This window comes from Zingiber officinale, chromosome 8A (genome assembly GCF_018446385.1).
Source record: "Zingiber officinale cultivar Zhangliang chromosome 8A, Zo_v1.1, whole genome shotgun sequence".
NCBI classification, from domain to species: Eukaryota; Viridiplantae; Streptophyta; class Magnoliopsida; order Zingiberales; family Zingiberaceae; genus Zingiber; species Zingiber officinale.
In genome coordinates, this window is record NC_056000.1 from 25,368,765 (window position 1) to 25,389,764 (window position 21,000).

Here is a 21,000-nt window from a genome sequence, read left to right on the forward strand (position 1 = left end):
GGAGTCAGAACCGATTACTTTTACCTTTAGAGCTATGTTCTGACCGGTCTTCTCTACTCCATTTGGCTCTGAAACTCGAGATTCGTGAAGTTCAAAAGTCGAAAATAACTATTCTAACGTACTTACCTCGAGGTCCTTAGAGATGTAGTATGCATCTACTAAGGAGGCCCACTCTGGAGTTCTCGGGAAGGCATTGAGCGCGTACCGGATAGAGTCCCGGTTGGTTACCTCTTCTCCAAGGTTCGTTAGTTGCATTATCAGCTCCTTGATTCTCGCTTGGAGTTGCGCTATCTTCTCGCCTTGGTTCATCCGGAGGTTCGTCAACTGGTTCCGGAGGATGTCGCGCTTTGCTAGCTTCGCTTCGGAGGTACCTTCGTGAAGTTCCAGGAATTTTTCCCAGAGATCTTTCACGGAGTCGTAGCTTCCGATCCGGTTTACCTCCTGCGGCGGCAGAACGCTGAGTAGGTGGAACTCAGCCTTTCCGTTGGCGACGAAATCTGCTTGCTCCTTTTTGCTCCACGTGTTTTCTTCTTTGTCTTTAGGAGCTGCAAAACCATATTTCATAGTAATTAAAATATCAAAGTCTGTTTTAAAAAATACCTCCATTTTGCGCTTCCATGTGGCGAAGTCTCCGTCGAACTTCGGGGGATGGATGTTCGCTCCGGCCATCGTCTTGATCGTAGTGCTTCAGTTGGCGGTTAGTCCTTCTGAGGCGATCAGGCTCTGATACCACTTGTTGGTGCAGCGGAGGCCGGCAAGAGGGGGGTGAATTGCTGAAAACACAAAATAAAAATACCCTCCTCGGATTTCAACTCAATTAATGCAATAGTAAATAAGTAAAGGCAGAAATAAAATTAAACTAAGCAAGGAAATAGAAATTAAGTAGAAAACAGGATTTAACCTGGTTACAACCAAGGAGGTTGTTAATCCAGGGCAGTAAGAAAAAGCTCAGTAGAAAAATCTCCTTTGCTGAAGGCGGAGAAGCCTTTTACACTTTGGAAGCTTAGAACTATTGCTAGGAATGGCTACACAATGATTGCTTGAGTTGTTGTTGAATTCCTAGCTCCAGGGGCCTTTTTATAGCTCCTGGAAAGTCTATCTCGAGGGTCCAAGGCGCCTCCAACAAGGTTTAAGGCGCCTCCAACTCGATCTCGGATAAAACTTTATCCGCAGCGCAAACGGTCAAACTGGACTGCTCAAGGCGCCTTAAACAATCATTCAAGGCGCCTTCAATGTGTTCAAGGCGCCTTCAATGTGTTTAAGGCGCCTTCAAGGTTACTGCTATTTTCAGCCTCTTTTGTCTTCTTTTCTTCTCCTCTTTAGCTTCCGAAGCTCCGTTCTTTTGGGTGATTGCGACCAACCGGAATAGGGCTCACCCGAACCCAATTCCCGGCCTTCTCCTCGAGCAGCCTTCCGTCCCAGCTTAACGTCCCTCGAACGCCGCGCACGCTCTTCACGTCCACCGGAGTACTCTTCCGCAGCTCTCTCGTCCTTCGGACGCACCGAGCCCGTCGGCTCCCTTCCCGTGCCGTCCTTCTCGCTAGCTGCGTCTTCCGCTCGACTTCCTGTGTTCCTAAGCTCCTGCACACTCAGACACAGGGATCAAACACAGCAGGACCTAACCAACTTGGTTGATCACATCAAAACTACCACGGGGTCCAACAGTTAGGACTTTCCTGAAACCTCATTTAAGCATGTTAGATAACAAGCAATCTTAACTTTGAATCTCTTTGCCATTATCAAAACCTAGGTTCGATCGTCGGATGCTTCCCGCACCAACACGACCTCTTGGAAAAGAAAGACCCGACAATAATGACAAGGCCTATGGAAACTCCAAAAGGCAAGGCGTGAAGGATGAGGAGGAATCCGAGGGACGCGAGGTTAATGGAGGAGACTAGAAGGTTAGGCCTAGGTTTTACTCACAAGGACGAGTGCATGAGAGATTGTACTGAAGGTAAAATCCTAGGTTTAGGATTTTACCATAGCAGTACTGTAGCAATTACTGTAGTAGTACTGTTATAGTTATTGTAGCAGTGGCTGACTAGTAGCGAACAAAATGCCTCTATTCACTCAACCCATGTGGATTAGTAGACTGGTGTTTTCATCAGTCGGCTGGTATCGAGCTGTTGGCCTGTAATGGTCGTATTTCACCTAGGACCAGTCAACTAGTATTTTTACCAGTTGACTGGTGGTGGGAAAATAGCTTGGTATTTTTCTCCTGGGCTTTATTTAATAGAGCTTGGGGTGCTTGGGCATAGTTGATGAAATTAGTAGTGGTTAACCCTAATTAGAGTCTCCAAGTGCTCAAGTGATCTAATGTGATCTTGTGCGTGTTGTGGTGAGGTTTCTCCACCCACAAGGAGCTACGTGAGCTAGCCAGAAGTTCTCTGGAAAATCATCCACTGACAGATCAGGATCGTCCACTTTACGAACAGTCATGGAGTAGAAGCTTTATCTCCGAACCACGTAAACAAGCGTGTCTTTGTGGTTTGCTTGTCTTCATTCTTCTTGTTTTAGTTTAGCTTTCTACTTGTTAGTTTGTTTTGTATTCCGCTGTATACTAACATTATAAGAAGCGAACGATTTGGGTGAGACGATATTCACCCCCTCTCTAGCAGACGTCAAGGTCCCAACAACTTCATCCAACATAGCTTTGAAATATGTCGGTGAACAACGCGAACATGATTGTTTGCTGCTCTTGCACTTGTTATTCTCCACAGATTTCCCCTTAACATCCTTTAATTTTATAGCTCTAGTATTCTTTCCCATCTCTACATAAAAATAAATTACTTAACAATTCATACCATAGACTATAATCCATGGAAAATATAAGCATCAAAGCACTTAAATTGAGTATATTATTTAGTTTATTGATAATCACTACACAACAACCACATATCTCATTCAATCATTTGAAGATAAAACACAAATACATTTATAAAATAGGTTGAAATTAGAAATCCAAAACTCATTTTTATTCAAACTAACAAAATCAACCACACTAAAATAATAAGAACAATTTATAATGTATACCATAAAGTACAAGTCATGAAAAATATGGGCATCAAAGAACTGAAATTGAGTATATTATTTAGTTTTTTGCTAATCAATATACAAAAGTAACATATATCTTTCAATTCTTTAATTGAAAAAGATAAAATACAAACACAACCATAAAATTACAATTTGAACACCAAAACTAATTTTATTTTAGCTAGCAGATTGGACAACATCAAAAATTTGAACTATTTACCCATTCATACCCTAAAATACAAATCCTAAACATTTTGGAGAAGATATTATTCAGATTATTAATAATCAATACCCAAAACTAGCATATATCTTTTAATTCTTTAATTGAAGAAGATAAAACACAAATACACTCATAAAATTATAATTCAAATACTAAAACTAGCTAATTTTATTCGAGTCAGCAGAATGAACAATTCTAATAATTATAACAATTTACCTATTCATATCCTAAAGTACAATCTTACATATTTTGGACATCAAAGTGCTTAAATTGAGTACATTACTCAGTTTATTGATAATCACTACAAAATTTGTTCATATCTCACATTCCTTGAATTGAAGAAGATGCAATACAAACTCATTCATAAAATTACAATGCAAACACCTAAACCTAATTTTATTGAACCTCAACCTCATAAAATCAAAAACACTCATAAATTAAAACTTCAATTTTTCGTAGAGGAATAACAAATTAGTCGAAATCTAAGACATACAAATTTTACTTACCGATGATTCAATGGTTTAAGATGGTTTAGTCAGGTTCTGCTGCTTCTCTGATTTTTACCTTTAATGTCGATGGAGATGGTTTAAGGGACAAAACTAGGGAGTACATTACTGATGGTTTGGAGTCACAGAGGCGGAGTGCGTCGCTGAGTTTTGGAGTCACAAAGGCGGAGTGCGCCACCGAAGTTTAGAGTCGCGAAGTGATACGTCAAACATCGGGAGAGAAAGGAGCAATTGTACATTTTAAATCCAAACGAGGGTAATATGATAATTTCGTCAAGGTTAAGGAGCTGAAACAAATAAATTGATCTGATCAACGGTTGAAAATAAATTTATATCGACAAAAAACTGAATACAAATATTTAAATTTGTATTTGGATTTAAAGGCAATTTCCTGATACTCAAACACGTTTCTATATATTTTCTTTCGACCAAATTCAGCATCAATGGCCCATGCCCTGACATGGTGAAAAAGTAAATATGAAATAATTAATGAACAATCATGAGTTCTCTAGAAATACTGGAGATTGACTTAAAAAATGCATAAGAAAAAAATTAGAATATGAAAATTTATTATAACTCATTCATGTTCGATAAAAGAACATTAATTAAGGTTTAGGATTGAATAGCAATCGATCGATGTGGTTTCTCGGATTAATAGCCACAGAAATCATGGCCGTCGATCCGACCAGGCCGGCCGCTTTTGATGCAACCGGCGTCGCAGGACGTTCCGCACTCCTCCCTGGTGGCGTCGGGCGCCGCCATGCAGCGGTCGATCATGCAGTGGCAGTAGCACGAGTTGTCCACCGAGTCGTACAGCGACGCGTCCAACGCCGCTGTCGCCGCCAGGGCGAAGAAGAGGAGGAGCGCAACGGCGAGGGTCTTGTCGCATGCTGCCATCTCGACTGGTGGATGTGTATATAATCTTGATCGGACGCCGGTCCGATTATTGAGAAGTTCGCCGTAGAATGGAAAGAAAATACGAAGGCGACGACGTTGGTCGAGGCTAAGTGTGGGCGGTGCTCTTGCTTGTATAGGCGCGCGATCTGTTGAATTGGTCGTCGACCTGCATGCGGACCGACGGCCATGGTTGGGCGATGCTACTGCTGCGGCTCTTCTCATGTTCTCCTTAAACTAAGGTCCGCAGAATTGAATGAGAACAAGTGAACGGCCAACTTAAGATTTTTGACTCAAAATTGCAATGCTGGCACCAATATATATGACAAATTTGATTGACATTTTAACTCGAACACGTTGCATTTTACTGAACCCATTTCATTATCCAATTTTCATAAGTTTAAAAAATACCTATTATATTTCTGTTATATCCTTCCCTGTTTTTACACATTCAATTTCTTTTTGACGTTTAAATTTTTTTCAATTTGTTTAAATAAAAATTCATTGCTTTTTATTTATGCGGTCGAAATCAAATATAAAGGTATAAATATATTGAAGTGGTTTGTAAAAATATATTAATTTTAATTTGAATTGATAAAAAAAAATTATGCCCATCTGCGATTTCCTTTGAAACTGATGGACTTATGCTTTTTGAAAATTTAAAATTCAATATTTTTTAAACTATGATGTCCTAGGAATTATCATGGCATTGGAAAATCAAATTCATTCGCTAAATATTAAATTATTTTCTCTAATTCCCTAAATATTAAATTATTTTCTCTAATTGTTAATTTCTACTTCGAGGTTTGTAAGAATAAAAATATATAAATGAGAAATAAAAAATAATAAAATAAATAAAAAATATAGTAAATTATAGGAAAGTTAATGTATTATGTAATAAAAAAAATGAATATCCAAATTTAATAAAGAATTTGATAGGGATGCTCTAAGTATCATTGTTTTTGATTTTATAATGAGATAAATTTAATTCAGTTTTGTAAGTTTAAAAAATTATTACTATCAATTTATGCTATCAAATTCTAGTATGAGGGTACAATACATTAAAGAGGTTTGAAATTAACAGATGGATATATACTAGAAGGTGCAATACATTAAAGAGGTCTGAAATTAACAGATGGATATAGAAAATTTTAAATTATTTTAATCAAAATTAACGTACTCCTATAAACTTCTGTATTTATACCTTTATATTTGGAGTAAATAGCAAGAACAATGAATTTTTAAATAAAGAGAGTAAAAATTTGAATTTGGAAAGAAGAAGGGTATAACAAAAATATGATGCGTGTTTTTAGGAATTATCATGGCATTGGAAAATCAAATTCATTCGCTAAATATTAAATTATTTTCTCTAATTCCCTAAATATTAAATTATTTTCTCTAATTGTTAATGTCTACTTCGAGGTTTGTAAGAATAAAAATGTATAAATGAGAAATAAAAAATAATAAAATAAATAAAAAATATGGTAAATTATAGGAAAGTTAATGTATTATGTAATGAAAAATGAATATCCAAATTTAATAAAGAATTTGATAGGGACTCGATAGGGATGCTCTAAGTATCATTGTTTTTGATTTTATAATGAGATAAATTTAATTCAGTTTTGTAAGTTTAAAAAATTATTACTATCAATTTATGCTATCAAATTCTAGTACGAGGGTACAATACATTAAAGAGGTTTGAAATTAACAGATGGATATATACTAGAAGATGCAATACATTAAAGAGGTCTGAAATTAACAGATGGATATAGAAAATTTTAAATTATTTTAATTAGGGGTATAAATGAACCAAGTCGTTCGTGAGCTATTCGAAACTCGATTCGATAAAAGCTCGTTTGAGCTCGTTTAATAAGGCTCGTTAAGATAAACAAACCAAGCTCAAGTTTCGCAATATTCGGCTCGTTAGCTCGTGAACACGTTCGTTAAGCTCATTAAGTAACTTTTAAATAAAAAAAATAATAGTTTTGATATTGAATTTATAAATTTTATACTCTACTTATAAAAAATATAGATAAATATATTAAATTTATTTATTAGAATAAAATTATAAATTTTAATAATAATATTATAATTTTCTCTAAATATATAATTTAGTTTTTAATGAATATTTAAATTTATGATTTATATTTATTAAACTCGTTTAGACTCGATAAAAGTTCGAATAAACTCGTGAGCCATAAATATATTCGTTAAATAAAGCTCGAGCTCGGCTCGATTATAAACGAGTCAAGCTCAAATATTCAAGAGTTCGACTCGGCTCGGCTCGATTACATCTCTAATTTTAATCAAAATTAACGTACTCCTATAAACTTCTGTATTTATACCTTTATATTTGGAGTAAATAGCTAGAACAATGAAGTTTTAAATAAAGAGAGTAAAAATTTGAATTTGGAAAGAAGAAGGGTATAACAAAAATATGATGCGTGCTTTTAGAATTATAAAAATTGAGTACCTGAAATAAATAATATTGAAACTTACTCAAGCTGTTCAGTACAGTTGATTATATATCCAGTACTCTAATTCAAAGATCAGAACGTATCAAAATCCAATTAAGGGAATCACAGTGTTATTAATAAATTAAAGAAAATTAGTTTTCCCACTCTTAAATTTAATTTCTAACGTGGGGCATCCCCAAGTTTTCATGTTTCTATTATGCAACTAAGATCTCACAAATTTCTACTAACTTTCCTAGACTATGAATGCCATCAAAACATTATCTAAAGTCTACAAAACCTATTCACTGTATCCAAGAGAGCTCACTGTTACAGCACAATTGCAAAGAACAGTCCCCTGAGCTTGAAAAAGGTACAAAAAGACCGAAGCCGATTTAAGAGGAGAATCTCAGCGAACATCGGAGTGCATGGTTCTACGGCGGACTATATAAGCTGTAAAAGTACGAGTATGGATGGAAATAGGCAGTAGACATTTTTGGTCTTCCATTCTTGTACAGCTCTACTGGGATTGGCGTTGAAACAGTAGGCTTGGGCTGGGTGCAAATGCAATGACATATCAGTTCATGCAAGCAGCAGAAAAGTGCAAAAAGGAAACTTGGAACAAGTACGAAAAGGCACTTGACGCTGACACTCTTTGACCTCGAAGATAATATTAAATGGGATAGAGAATATAAGAGGAAGGCACCTTGTTCGATGCAGTCTCGTCTCTTTCCCTCCTTCCATCTCCAAAACCATCGACGTACGAAACAGTGTTAAAGTAGCTGCCAAACACGCAATGCGATTTGTTCTTTCTCTGTAAAAATGCAAACATTGAGTCATACAACGGGGTTAGCACTGTGTTGATGCCAGTCAAACAAATGGAAACCAAAAGAGGTTAAGCGAGGAAATGAAAATTCAAAAGAGATTGAGATCACTTTTCTCTACTTTTGATGCAATTCTCCCTCCACTTTACCACTTCACATATGAGCACATTGTGAGAAAACTATCAGGTACACAGGAAAACACAATAAGAGAAATACCATAACAAGTGAGCACAATAGATAATGTAAGAAGGAAAATTAGGTTCGGCATAAACACGTTCAATGATCATTATTCCATGCATCTTTTTTCCATTTTATCTGAAACAAAAAATAGAAAGAGGAAAATTAGTGGAATCCAAATCTCCCCGTAGTAAAACCAAGCTTCTTCCGTGGATAAACTCCGTTGTGCAGTCAAATTAATTGCTTGTGAACCATTCAGACTGAATTGTGCTTGGTGGGCCATCTAAAGTTGGCCGATCCAAGCTACAGATATTTGAGTACATGAAGAATTGGTATTGAAGTTAAATGACTTCAATTAGCAATCTTCTAAAATCTTCGACTGAGATTTTAACACTCAACATAAGATTTTTAAGAGAAACATTCATGTAACTGAAGAACAGTTTTCCTACTCTGCTCTGTTAGTATCACAAGTACTTCTGGTCTCAATGTGTGGCATCTTAACTGGTTTTTATTTGAGCAGTATCATAAATAGCACCTGCACTAATTATAAGGAAATAACTGAGAAGCCTTCCGATTATTAAACCTGTCGTATATAAATCATGTTATGTTACCTGTACACAAATGTTTTTGGTTATCGAACACCCTCCTATATATGCCCATTTCTCTGTTTGCATTAGTCATCCTCCACAAAAATTCTCCTGATGAAGTCTTGGAATCTCAGTGAATAAAGGGTTGGATCAACTGCTGAGATGGAATTGGGATCCACCTTCAAAGATTTGTAGGCATGCTCCAGTTTCTTGGTGACATCGTAGCCCTGCAGAATATCTATTATCCCAAAATACAGAATCACATCATGCGTCTTGCGACTGTAGGATGACTCTGCCAATCCACTAACAAGAAATGGTTCAGCATTGCTTCTCCATATGTGCTCTGCCCTTGCAGGCATGTTCAAACCTAGTCGAATCAAAGGTTTCCTATCAAGGATGAAAAGATTCTATCAGTAACCATAAGTTAGACCTCCAAAGTAATAAGATCAACTTTGATTAAACTTCATACAATCCTTTTAGCAAAATAGATAAGTGTTGCCTTTAGGGTTTAGGATCACACAGGCAGGCCCAAGCCATACAACATCCCTCTCTTACGTTAGCCACACATGGTGACGGAATGACCAGTGGAAATTTCTTCTACTATAATTGAAATATAGATAAGAAACAAGGAGGAAACAGATTACCTACCATATATGCCCAATGGTAAACATCGGATCTTTTGAACACAACTTGGAGACAAGATAGTTGTTGAAATGCACAATAGTGATAGACAATCAGTAGTTGTTCTCCGTGAATGAGAAGAGTTTCTTCTTAAAACAATGGTTTATTGCCTAAATTGAAACCAACATATATAAATCTTGCAATTACTTCCCCAGAAGCATTCTCAATGGTGGGAAAGCATTAAAAAATGGCATGATTATTAAACCTGCATTGCATTCTATAGAGGATGGTTATAGTAGCTATCCCTCTTCTAGGAAAGTATAAACCATGAAGGAGTGAATGAATTAAACATGAGAAGGCAATGCATTTGGAAGATCATTGTTATTTGAAAGAAGTTACAATAACTTGTATTCCACATAATAAAGTGAGAAAGCAAATTGTGATTTTTGATGATTATTAAATGAAAATTTGTAAATAGAAAGAAATGTGCAATTTGAGGAGATGTACCGGCCATCCATAGTCAGATTCAGATCTTGAGGGGTTGAATTTGAGAGCCAAATTTCAGACCAATCCCCTCGATCATGAAATGCATACCTCTGGCAAGAAGGTTCTGATCAAGCAACAAGATGCTCCATAAACTGTTCCACAAAGACAACCAAAATTTGATTTACAATTACCTACTTGGAGGAGCAAAACATGGTGATTGGCCTGTCAAAGATGTTGAAATGTCATCTCGAAAGTGAAGTCCCAACAAGAGACTATAATCCATGATCCTCTCTGCTTCAAGGAATTCACAGTCCCGCTTGATTTGTCTGAAGGTAAACAAATGTTGTTATTATTAAATGGTAAAAGGACTAGGAAATAAAACCAAAGCAATTAAATCTGTAAGATGGGATAATATACTTAATAAGTTCTAGGTGCCAAGATCTATGCAAGCGAAAAACATAGTAGAGATCAAGATCCTTGAGGATTGTCATTTCATCGATTTCAACATCAGCCTTGGCTGTCATTCGACCATGTGATGAACCTTTCAGGTCGAATCTTCTATGAATGTAGTAATCTGAACAGAATAAGTTGCCCATCACAATGAAACGCACCTGTGCTTGGACCAGATAAAAGCAGCAGACAGATGAAGTAAATGCCATTAGCTTTACTTTTCTATTTCTTAATTAGCAGAAATTGTCGATACTTAAATCATGGTTGATATAAATCAAGAGTTTTATATGAATCTTCTGCTTACCTTTTGGCCACCAATTGGCTTCACACAATGCACTCCATAGAACTTTGTGACTAGTGAGTTCTGATATTGACGTAAATGTTGGTAGTAACTGAACAGCATCCTGATAAGCACCTGAAAAAGACACTACTACTGATTAGGATCAGCACTAAGAAAGGAATATATCATGAGCAATTACAAGGAGAACCTTCTACACACAATATAAGCTAGTTTCCAATTACAGTTGAAGTGGATGTAGCTTAGACATTGTCTCAACTGGGTTCTCAAGCAAAAAAGATATAGCATTAAATGTCACCAGATTCATCAAGTAAACGGAAAAGCCCATAAGCCATTAATTCTAAAAGAACACAGTGATCATATGCTCCCCACATTGTTTCATTGTTGTATATGTAAAAAAGCATAGATGAAGAAAAGAAAACAAGAAAAGATCATCAGTTGTCCATGTTTCCTTCCAAACCCCTACTACTTGCAGCAATAGCAATATCCAAAATAGAAGAGAAAACCATGCTCCTTTTCATAATTGAATTGTTATATGATGGCACTCTAAGATCATATACAATTTAGACGATTAGAATTTTGCATTCGTAAGAATGATCTCAAACTGTAGAAGTTGAACCATGGATAGCCAAATGAAAATCTCAAATAACATGGCAATTTGTTATCTCTATCTAACCTTCATTTCAGCTTTCTTTACTGTCTTAATCATGAATCGATCATCTTGGGTCAGGTAAAAGACACTCCCACTTTTACCAGGTGAAGACAATTCCCTCAAAGCATCATTTCCACATATAGCTAGCATATAATCTGCTGGATCCACATCAAATAAAATCCTCAAGTGTCTGCAAACCAAAACTACCAGTCATGAAAACCTCAGTGAACTGCATTGTGTGGTCGGTACAATAAACAGTACCTGAAAACCATGGGGCAATAATCCTTCCACCGGAACTCAGTGGAGTGGTGAGGAGGAGTATTCTTTGATCCCTCAGGCGGAAACCTCGTCCAAAATTTTTCCTTGGGATCAAAATCTCCAGCTCTGAGTTCTCTTAGCGAACCAGGCTTCCCCACAGAGTATCTGAAACCAAACATCCAAAGGAATTAGTAGCTAAAACAATCACTTATCCTACAAGAGATAGAGCCACCTACCTGATGCCCAATTGCAGGTTCAACATCAGATCGTAGTTCTTGTGACCTTTCAATATGGTCTGGCCTGGCTTCTTTGCCTCCCTCCTTGACGACGGGCACGGGATGCTTCGCTGTCGCAGGCTTCCGATCGGAGTACGACCACCATCCTGGTAAAACATTGCGACCTCGATAGCGTCCACGATGTTGCATGTGATGTCCCCCGCTTCTCCTTCAGACTCCCAGATACAGATCTTGGGAAAGCTTTTCTCGGTAGTGGAGCTCCTACACTCCGCTACTCTTCCATCGGCCGACGGTCTCTTCCTTGACGCTGGAACCATGAATGCTTCTTCAAAAGGCAAGGATGGGCTTCTTCTCCCGGCGATCTCCTTGCAACCGGCAGCGACGGCACGGCAGAGGCCGCCGTTGGTGGTCGCTGTTTCAGGTTTGCTCCAACTACCGACGTAGAAGCTTCCGTCCGGCCAAGTGAACACGCCGCTCCCTTTAGGCTCGCCGTTCTCCCAGTAGCCTTCGTAGCGGTAGCCGTTCGCCCAGATGAGAGCCCCGCGGCCAGCGATCGCGCCATTCCTCCATTCTCCAACGTACTCGTTGCCGCTCCGCCAGACGTACCGGCCATGACCCTCCTGGAGGTTGCGCCGCCATTCACCCTCGTAATAGTCGCCGTTGACATACCACTTGCATCCGTAATCGCACTCGTCGTAGTAGTCGTTGGTGAAGGTTCGGAAGCCTTCCATCTGTCCGAAGCGAAGCTCGGAATCCAAGGCCGCGCCGGAGGGCCCGAAGAACTTGCCCTTCCCGGCGATCTTCACTCTCCTAGATTCCTCGCGCGTGCGCTCGTCAGCACGAATGTACTTCCCCCACCCATGGGAAGCTTCCGCGTCTATCTTTCCAGCAAATACCTCCACCTCTTCGTCCGGCAAGACGGCAGCTGAGGCGACTCTCCGGCCACCGCCGCCTCCATGAGACCTACTGCATTCGAGTCTGACTGATGGAAGAACCGCCATTGCCGCCCGTTTGTCACCATTCTCCCCCGTCACGTCCTCGGCTCCGCAGTCAAGGCCAGAGTCGACGACGGCGTTATCACCACGTCCGAACGTCCACATTATCCGATAAGACGCCTAATCTCACGGAATCGTACCCGACATTCTTCCTCAGACCAGCAAAAGCGCTCCTCGCCTCAAGTAAGCTACGATCGCCAGGCAAAAGCAGTGACCGATCAAATCCACAAGGCAGACAGATCAGGAATCCAAACCCTAGACGAGGAGAAGCGAAAGCGACATGGAGGGACGAAGAGGAGGAGCAGGCCGTGCTTAAGCTTTGCTTGTTTTTCTGGCTTTCTCTGTGCTCTGCTTTCGTTTGGATGGGGAAGAGGGCGAGGAAATATTGTAATATCTGCGAAAATAATAAAAATACACTCCAAGTACAGAGATTTTTTTTTAAAACCCTATTTATTTTATTTTATTTTATTCTGGCGCTAACAATTTGCATATTTTCGATGACCTTTTTGCAATTTCTGTGTTATTCTAATTTAGTCACTGTGAAAGTATAAATTACTTGGCAGCATATCAAAACTGCAATGATAATCGAGTTGAATAAGTTTTGCATAAATATTCTTTTTTAATTCAATCGATTCAAGAATCATATCTACGAATAACGGAATAACTAGTTTTCAATTGTCCCGGTAATGATGCAACGGCGGGCTTTTTATGTGCCAACTAAAAAAAACTACTTTTCAATTGATTCAATATTTATTCAATAAGATCCTAATTCCTAAACTTATCTAACAATGGATTTTAATCAATTCAATTCAAATAGAGATTTCAACGGTAGATTACTTAGTTAAGTTAGTTCAGTCAACTCAAATAAAAATATAATTTTACTTTTCATGAGTAGAACATTCATTGATTACTCTCAAGACCTCTCCAACTTCTAAATCACTTACCAAGTATCTGACTTCTATTGAAGCTTCTTAGATTTCTCATATTGTCAACCTTAACTTCTTCGAATTTGTATCAAATGATTTAACTTAGATAATAATAATGAAAATATTTCTTTATTTTTCCCCCAACCTGGTTCATAATTTTTCCCAATAACTTAAACCTTGTTTTTCTCCCTTTACCTCTTAAACTTGTTCATTATTATACCTGTACTCGCACTTAATAAACACATCATAATTTCAAAATAGGTTTAACTTATACTCTTACTTAACCCTATCAAAACAATCTAATTCAACTCGATCACTTTACTAATAATCACTCATGCCTCCCGATGTTGTAAACTATTCCCGTGATTTACTTCCCTTTACGTAATTTAGGGATGGATTATGTAGACATATTTTGCTATAATACTTATGCTCCCAGATTTATCCCCTTTCAAATAGTATGGAACCAGCCTAGAGAGACAGCTAAGATGACAAACTTCACTTTGCTCCCATACTTAGCACTGAGTCTACGTTCAAAGTGAGCTGCTCCCGGTGAAGTTGTATAAATGGGGCTGGGCTCATTCAATGGACTCACGGTTTTCCAAAAGCTTCATCGTGATTATTTGCCTCCATCATTACACCCCTCACCTTGGGTCACACGGCCTATGCACAGAACAGTCTCCTTGAGTCTTTAATGCTTGTGGAATAAGATTCGAGGTGATTCGATTGGTATTTTCTTCTTCTCTTCTCTTGATAGGTCCCTTTTTTTCTCTTTTTATGTCTCCTTTGAGGATATGCTGAGAAGATGGCTGTGTCCCTTAAGGTAATAAGATCTCACTAGGCACTGTGGCGTGTCTGGGAAATCCTCCTCCCTGCTATTTCTATGGATCATGCCTTCGGCCGAGTTCAGGTAAGTCTTGCTAGAGAAGTCATTCCCTTGCGGCCTTTTCTAGTTTACTGCATGTGTAGCAACAGATTGATCTCCTTCAGCTTATGGAAGCTAAGTATTGCCTACCACAAACTGAACATCACACTGAGTTTCGTCTTTAATGCTTAGTTCTCATATCTAATCCTCTCGAGGTTCATTTCTACATCCATCAGGTTGAGCTCCTGAGTTATGAGAAACTTGCACGAGTCGCTAGAAGAAAATGTCATGCTACGAGCTAACTGTTAGAAACCATCCAACCAAATATCTTGATGTCAACAAGTAAAATCAGTCGTGGCACAGTAACTTCAGAATTCAGCCCCTTAAGATTTAAGCATTACGTTTTGCTAGTTTCATGCTCCACAACTTGAAATTGCATCGCCGCTGAGGTCGACGGCATACAAAAGCTCTGCAAAACACAAAGATTTTTTATGGTAAGTCAATTAAATCACATCTTGATAAATTTGAGCATATTATTGCACAAAATTAGATATGTCTTGATGTAAACTAAGATAAACAAGGTGAAGAAAAATATATATATATGATGATTGCATGTACCTGTAACTAAGCAGTTCTCCTGAGCAGCAAAGCCAAAATATAACAAAGACACGAGTCCACAGAGGACAAAGCAACAATGAGCAAAGCCACAAGAACATGGGTAAGACTGGCCGTCCTCAACTAAAAATAATATACAAAAAAGAAGTTTTAGAGTTACTAACATTTATAATTTTTTCGAATGACAAAATGAGGAAAACATGTGTTTAATCATTGGAGTTAATTACTGAAGAAATGTATGGACCATGAACCAGAATATACAAAGTCTAAGATTGACACACCTGAAACATAAGCCTAAACCAACATAATGAACTTCAGACAGTTTACAATAAACCAATTTATGCTTTTGAGATCCTTGAATTTTCAGATTTGCTACAGCCAATGATTTAGTTGTGATGCATATAATGATGCAACACAGAAGGGAATCAAACATTCACTATGCTCTGATATTACTTGATTCTTTTAGCCATCACAAAGGCAGGTGTTGGTTTGGTCAGGTGTCAGAGAGGCAATGGGGTGATGGATCAAGTGGCGCTATAGGCATGGAGGTGATAGACATTTGGATGTGTGTTTAGGTAATGGAGATTTAGAAGAAGTTGGAATATTGAACATGAAATTCAGCTTTGATATAAAATAAGCACAAAGCATCAAAAGGAGAAATTAGATAGCAAAAGCTTCTGATACCACTTAATGTAGCACTAAAATTGTTATGATACCAAATAGATACAACACAGAACAACTATCTTAAGTAGAAATTAGACCTCTCACACTGAGAAGAAAACTCACAAGAACTCTATTAACATTGAAGAATATCTTGCATTAGAGTTTTTTATAGAATGAAAAGTGGCTTTTCTTAAGAATAGCATATTCCCTATTTACCTAGGGAATTTATATTTTATCAGGATAGGTTATTTTAGGGATTACTCATCTATTAACAAAGTAATTTGAGAACTTTTCAAGGCTAATTTTCTAAAAGAATTAGTCTTTTTTCGTACTATAAAAGGGCTCTCTCCCAAACAATAACAGATTTTCTTCACTTTTATTTTTTTTTTTTAGAGTTTTCTTCTCTATGTAAGAATTCTAATTTATAGTTATCTCTATACTGCATCAAAATACACTTGCTTGTCTTCCATCAAGCCAAAATTCCGGCACCATTTATCCACATTTTCATAAAGACTTCAATTGTATGAAGCTTTGGAACCAAGACCTATTTTTGATGCTACATGCCATTCAAATGTCATAACTGTTCTTGAACAAGCACATAACTTGTACCATTCCTCTGCTAGGATCTGCATTGCTACAGTGCAGTTAATCCTTGTGTAAGAAGCTATACTGAATTCAGCACCATGCATACTCCAAGCAAGCTTTTTGTATTCCCATGGAACTCCAATCATTCGCTATCCTCTTCGTGAAAGACATTCTTTGGGTTAACTATCTCTATTGTGAGGCCTAAGATAACTTTTGAACCACATTTCCTAATGCCTTGAAACACTTAAATTTGACGCTCCATGTTAGCAACCTTTGCAAAAGCCCTCGACGAAATAGATGCATTTCTGCTTAGGACTTCAATAGAGGTCGAGTAATGGATGACCTTTCACTGTCACCAAATATGGCATTTTGTACTGTGTACCCTTTCAATCAACTAAGCCTTTAACTAATAGAAGTTTTAAGTCTCAACTAAGCTTAAATTTTAATCTGATTGCCTCATCCAATATTTTAGCTATTAATATTTATTCTAGTTGGCCACTTTATTTTCCTTAAAGCCAAGAACATAAATTCATACCCAATAACCTAACATATAACTGTGCCTTTATTGAATTCTTATAATTGTTTCACAAAAATTCAGCCACAATAAGGAGGGGATCTCATAAGCTGCATCCAAATACCCATTCGGCTATCGATATGCCATATTTCAACTTCCAATTCATGAGTTCATTTTCAGAAAGACAAAATTAACAACTTTTATCTCCAAGTTAACAGTTGACCGAAGTTTATAGAAGAATTATTGGAAAAATAATATGGAAAATGTTTCTCCATGTCCCTAAATCTAACAATCTGTTTTATTACAACGTTCACAAAATGACTACATATTATGTTCTCAATAACAAAGCTATTTTAAAGCAACCTAATACTCAGCTTATGCTTTTAGTAAGACAACTATTTAACATTATGAACTTTATCAAAGGGTCTTATCTGAAACGCAATCTAATATTATGAACTATCTAATATTCTTATGAACTTTAGTAAGACAACTATCTAAAGGAGGCATTGGATTGCCCCTTAGACTAAATTTATGAATCAATCATGCAGCCTCAAATGACTATCACATTGGTTCCAGTGGATTAACAGAGTTAACTCATCACCTACTGACCTCACATCTAAGATTGTTGTGTTTGCAAACAGATACTCATACAAAACTATTGTGGCATCAGGATGCATAATCCAAGAAGGTAAATGAACTGCAGCAGTGACACTGCTCTAAAAGACACAAATTAACGTGCAGAGTTTTAAAAGCATGGCGTGTCACAAACCAAAAAAAAGGTGGTAAAATCCAATTTGGTACTTTGCCATTTAAAATTTATATCAAATCAACAATGTTTGGTTCGTTATTTCAATGGGATCAGATGTTATCTCATATTGGAATTAAGTAGTGGCAAAAGTAGTAAACCAGGTATAACAATGCCTTGACTGTAAAACCAAAAAAAAAAATTTATCTGGCTAAGAATAACTTTGTCTGCTATTACTTTCAGGTATACATACCGTGCTTTGAAATGTTGGCCACTCTATGTACTTTATCTGGCTAGGCTGCTCAGCTAAGAATACTGCTACAGATTTCAAACTCCTATATAAACAAGGAGAGAGGACAATGATTTGTCGAACCTTGTTAACAGGAAGTAGCAACATATGCTAATTTAGGGGGGGAAAAACCACTTACCATGCACTATCCTTCACCACATTTATCCAAAATGGTTCTTTGTCAAAACCACCTCCATAAGATAATCTAGGATGGCCATTACTTCTTAATGATGCACAAATGAGATTAGAACTCGAAAGTGATTTTGTGACAGCTCGTCCAGTATTCTACTAAAACAATAAGTTTAATAAAAATAAATAAAAAATGACTCCAACAATCATTCATTTAAACATGTACAAGATAGACTGAACAAGACCTTAACAATGGAAAACTTGGTCTTCCATGGCCGGTGAAATGTTATTGAGACAGTGAAAGGCTTGAACAAAAATAGACCTAGAAGGAGGAGGAGATGTTACACAAGTAAGATTTCATCAAGATCAAAACAAAGTATTCAATCATGCATCTCATGAATAATATGAATAAAATAGAGTGGCAAATGCAGACCGAAACCTGAACAAGGTGGCATGCCACAAGCAATTTCCATCTTCTGTTTATGATATTCAAAACAAAACAAAACAAAAAAGGAAAATGAGATATCATACTAGAGTGATGAATGTCAAATATAATTCAAAGATGGTGAATTTGTAACAGTTATTCATTGATGGAAAATGGAACAAAAATCAAAATACCAACAATTAAGCAAAGAACAGAAAGGAAAAAAAACAGAGAGGCGAGGCAGTTTGAAATAATTGAATATGTTTGATGTGATCATGCTTATTTACTGAAGGGATAAAAACAAAAATTTCAAATAAGAAAAGCTTTTCCAAAATCTTTGAGTGTAATAGTGAGATTCTATTGAAATTTGTCATACAGCAGAATGAGAGTTGATGCCGTAAATTAGACAATTTCATAGAAGAAAAACATCTTCTATCCAAAACAAGGAAACCATTTCTTTTTCTAAATATCACTGATAAAACCCAAAAGAAGCATACTCAATTTGAAACATTCAGTACGATGCACAGATAGACACATACATGGAAATGATGCATCTTTCGACAGAAGAAACTTTACAATCTTATTGTTGTAAATGATGCACCATCCTTTATCCATTAAATATCCCCGGCCGATTCTGACCGGATCGGAATGAAAAGTCTGCAGGGATTTAGGTTATCATCGAGCGTACTTTGAGGGTTCAAGCCTCCAAGATGTCTCCTCGCCTCGCAGAGTCGTCGTACCCAGCAACAGAGATGGATGCTCGCGACGGTGGAAGGGAGAGGAAGACCTGATCTTGGCAGCTTGTGCGACGGGCGAACGAGAGGGGGCGGAGGAGCTTGATCGAAGTGTGTGTGGGGTAAACGCTTATACATCTCTACAATTAATCAACTGACGCTACGGGCAAATTATATTTTCACTTATTAATAGCATAAAAATAATTTAAAAAAAATAGGTGTCTGTAAAAAATGATTTTTAAAGCTTAAAAAACATTTTTTAAAAACAGCTCAGAATAATAATAATCTTTGTAAAAACTAATTTTAAAAAACATATTATTCTAAAATATGAAAAATATGAAAGAAATACAGGTTTTAAAATCCATATGAAAGAAATAAAGAACACAAACACAGACCCATCCTTAAATGACGTCGAGTCCTTCTCATTTAATCCTCTTATTCTAAAATCTTTTGGGGAGAGGTAACATTCACAGTCGCTTAAACTAACAATATTATCCTCTCTCTCATCATAGGTAACATCTCTCTCTTTTGAGCATTTTTTTAATCGAGCCCTTGATTATCGTACTCTCAAAGTCTTTGATTGGGCTTGCTTTGTACTATTACAACCTTATGAGTACATAACTTAGAACCTCGAATCTGACTATATTATTTCCGAAGATATAGCATTGAATATAAAAGGTATAGATGTTGGGATCCAGTATCTCAAATATTTCGTATATCTCATCATGTAATCTTCTGAAACATATAGATGTTCTCAAGTCTCTCTGAATTTTAAGTCCACGAATTCACTTGACAATTCTTTTATGATCTTACTATTTCTTTGTTAGCTAATATCTTTTTTCTAGGATTATCTAATAGTTCATGCAGCTTGACCTCACGAGCCTTTTACCTGGGCACCTTCTCTAACTGGCACTACAAGATATACTGGAATTAATGATAGAATTAGCGATAACATTTAATTTCTATTGTTAATTAACGACGAAAATATATAATCCGTCTCTAATTAGCGATGATAGTTTATTTTCATCACTAATTAGTGATCATCATTAAGTTCCATCTCAAACTAAAGATGAATATTAAATTATGTCTTTCATTAGAGACGTAATTAATATTGTCGTTGTTTATATAGCAACGGAAAATTAATTCTGTCACTAAGTAGCGATGGAATATCGTCACAACCTAGCAATGAAAATATTAATTCTGACATAATTTTTAGGATAAAAATTAGGGTTGATTTTGCCCAATCAATCAGCTCTTGTGATTCTGGCTCAACTCTCCTCCGTCGTCTCTCTTCTTTGATCTCATGAGGCAACTCATCTTCGATCACCGACAAACTCCTCTCCATAGGTATGTTAACTCCTCTCCCCTTCCCTCTCCTCTCGACTAGCCATGAGCTTGCCGCAGCGAGCTTGGTCAGGCGCGAGCTCGCAATCGCAAGCTTGGTACATCTTGAGCTCGCAGCCGCGAGCTTGGTCAGTCGTGAGTTCACGATCGCGAGCTTTCCGATTGTGAGTAGGGTTATAAATGAATCGAATGTTCATAAATAAGTTTGGTGTTCAACTTGGCAAAAGCTTATTTATATTCGTTCATTACACACAAGATCAATTAAATAAAAAAGCTTGAAAAACTCATTAAACTAAATGAATAAGTTTGAACACATATGTGTTCAGTTCATTAATGTTTATGAATAAAGTTTGTAACTGATCCCGTCCAGAAGCTGAGTCAGACGGACCGCCGGGTGAGGTGGATGAAATGTTGACGAAGTCGCGGCGTCCCGGAGGGGGTTGTGCTGAGATGGCTCCCGTGTTGACCGAGTCTCCAAAA

The 21,000-nt window shown here is 37.2% G+C and overlaps 2 protein-coding genes across 12 annotated transcripts; both read right to left on the reverse strand.

Annotated features, from left to right (window-relative positions):
* Positions 1–7,210: 7,210 nt before the first annotated feature.
* LOC122008076 (phosphatidylinositol 4-phosphate 5-kinase 1-like) lies at positions 7,211–13,088 on the reverse strand. 6 transcript variants are annotated; one of them, XM_042563660.1, is made up of 12 exons: positions 11,696–13,088; positions 11,463–11,624; positions 11,226–11,391; positions 10,556–10,666; positions 10,219–10,412; positions 9,997–10,127; positions 9,823–9,925; positions 8,719–9,081; positions 8,557–8,642; positions 8,042–8,109; positions 7,813–7,920; positions 7,211–7,660 (listed from the first exon to the last, which is right to left on the reverse strand). In XM_042563660.1, the coding sequence occupies exons 1-8, from the start codon at positions 12,793–12,795 to the stop codon at positions 8,781–8,783; spliced, it is 2,268 nt and encodes a 755-aa protein (XP_042419594.1). In that variant the 5' UTR covers positions 12,796–13,088; the 3' UTR covers positions 7,211–7,660; positions 7,813–7,920; positions 8,042–8,109; positions 8,557–8,642; positions 8,719–8,780. The 6 variants fall into 6 exon arrangements, with proteins under 6 accessions (XP_042419594.1, XP_042419597.1, XP_042419595.1 ...); XM_042563663.1 differs by lacking the exon at positions 8,557–8,642; XM_042563661.1 differs by lacking the exon at positions 8,042–8,109.
* A 462-nt stretch (positions 13,089–13,550) lies between these two features.
* On the reverse strand, positions 13,551–19,329 carry LOC122008078. 6 transcript variants are annotated; one of them, XM_042563671.1, is made up of 7 exons: positions 19,131–19,304; positions 18,458–18,494; positions 18,264–18,340; positions 18,029–18,174; positions 17,854–17,935; positions 15,097–15,216; positions 13,551–14,947 (listed from the first exon to the last, which is right to left on the reverse strand). In XM_042563671.1, the coding sequence occupies exons 2-6, from the start codon at positions 18,489–18,491 to the stop codon at positions 15,103–15,105; spliced, it is 453 nt and encodes a 150-aa protein (XP_042419605.1). In that variant the 5' UTR covers positions 18,492–18,494; positions 19,131–19,304; the 3' UTR covers positions 13,551–14,947; positions 15,097–15,102. The 6 variants fall into 6 exon arrangements, with proteins under 6 accessions (XP_042419605.1, XP_042419603.1, XP_042419602.1 ...); XM_042563669.1 differs by having other exon boundaries at positions 18,982–19,304; XM_042563668.1 differs by having other exon boundaries at positions 18,452–18,494; positions 18,982–19,269.
* Positions 19,330–21,000: the final 1,671 nt, after the last annotated feature.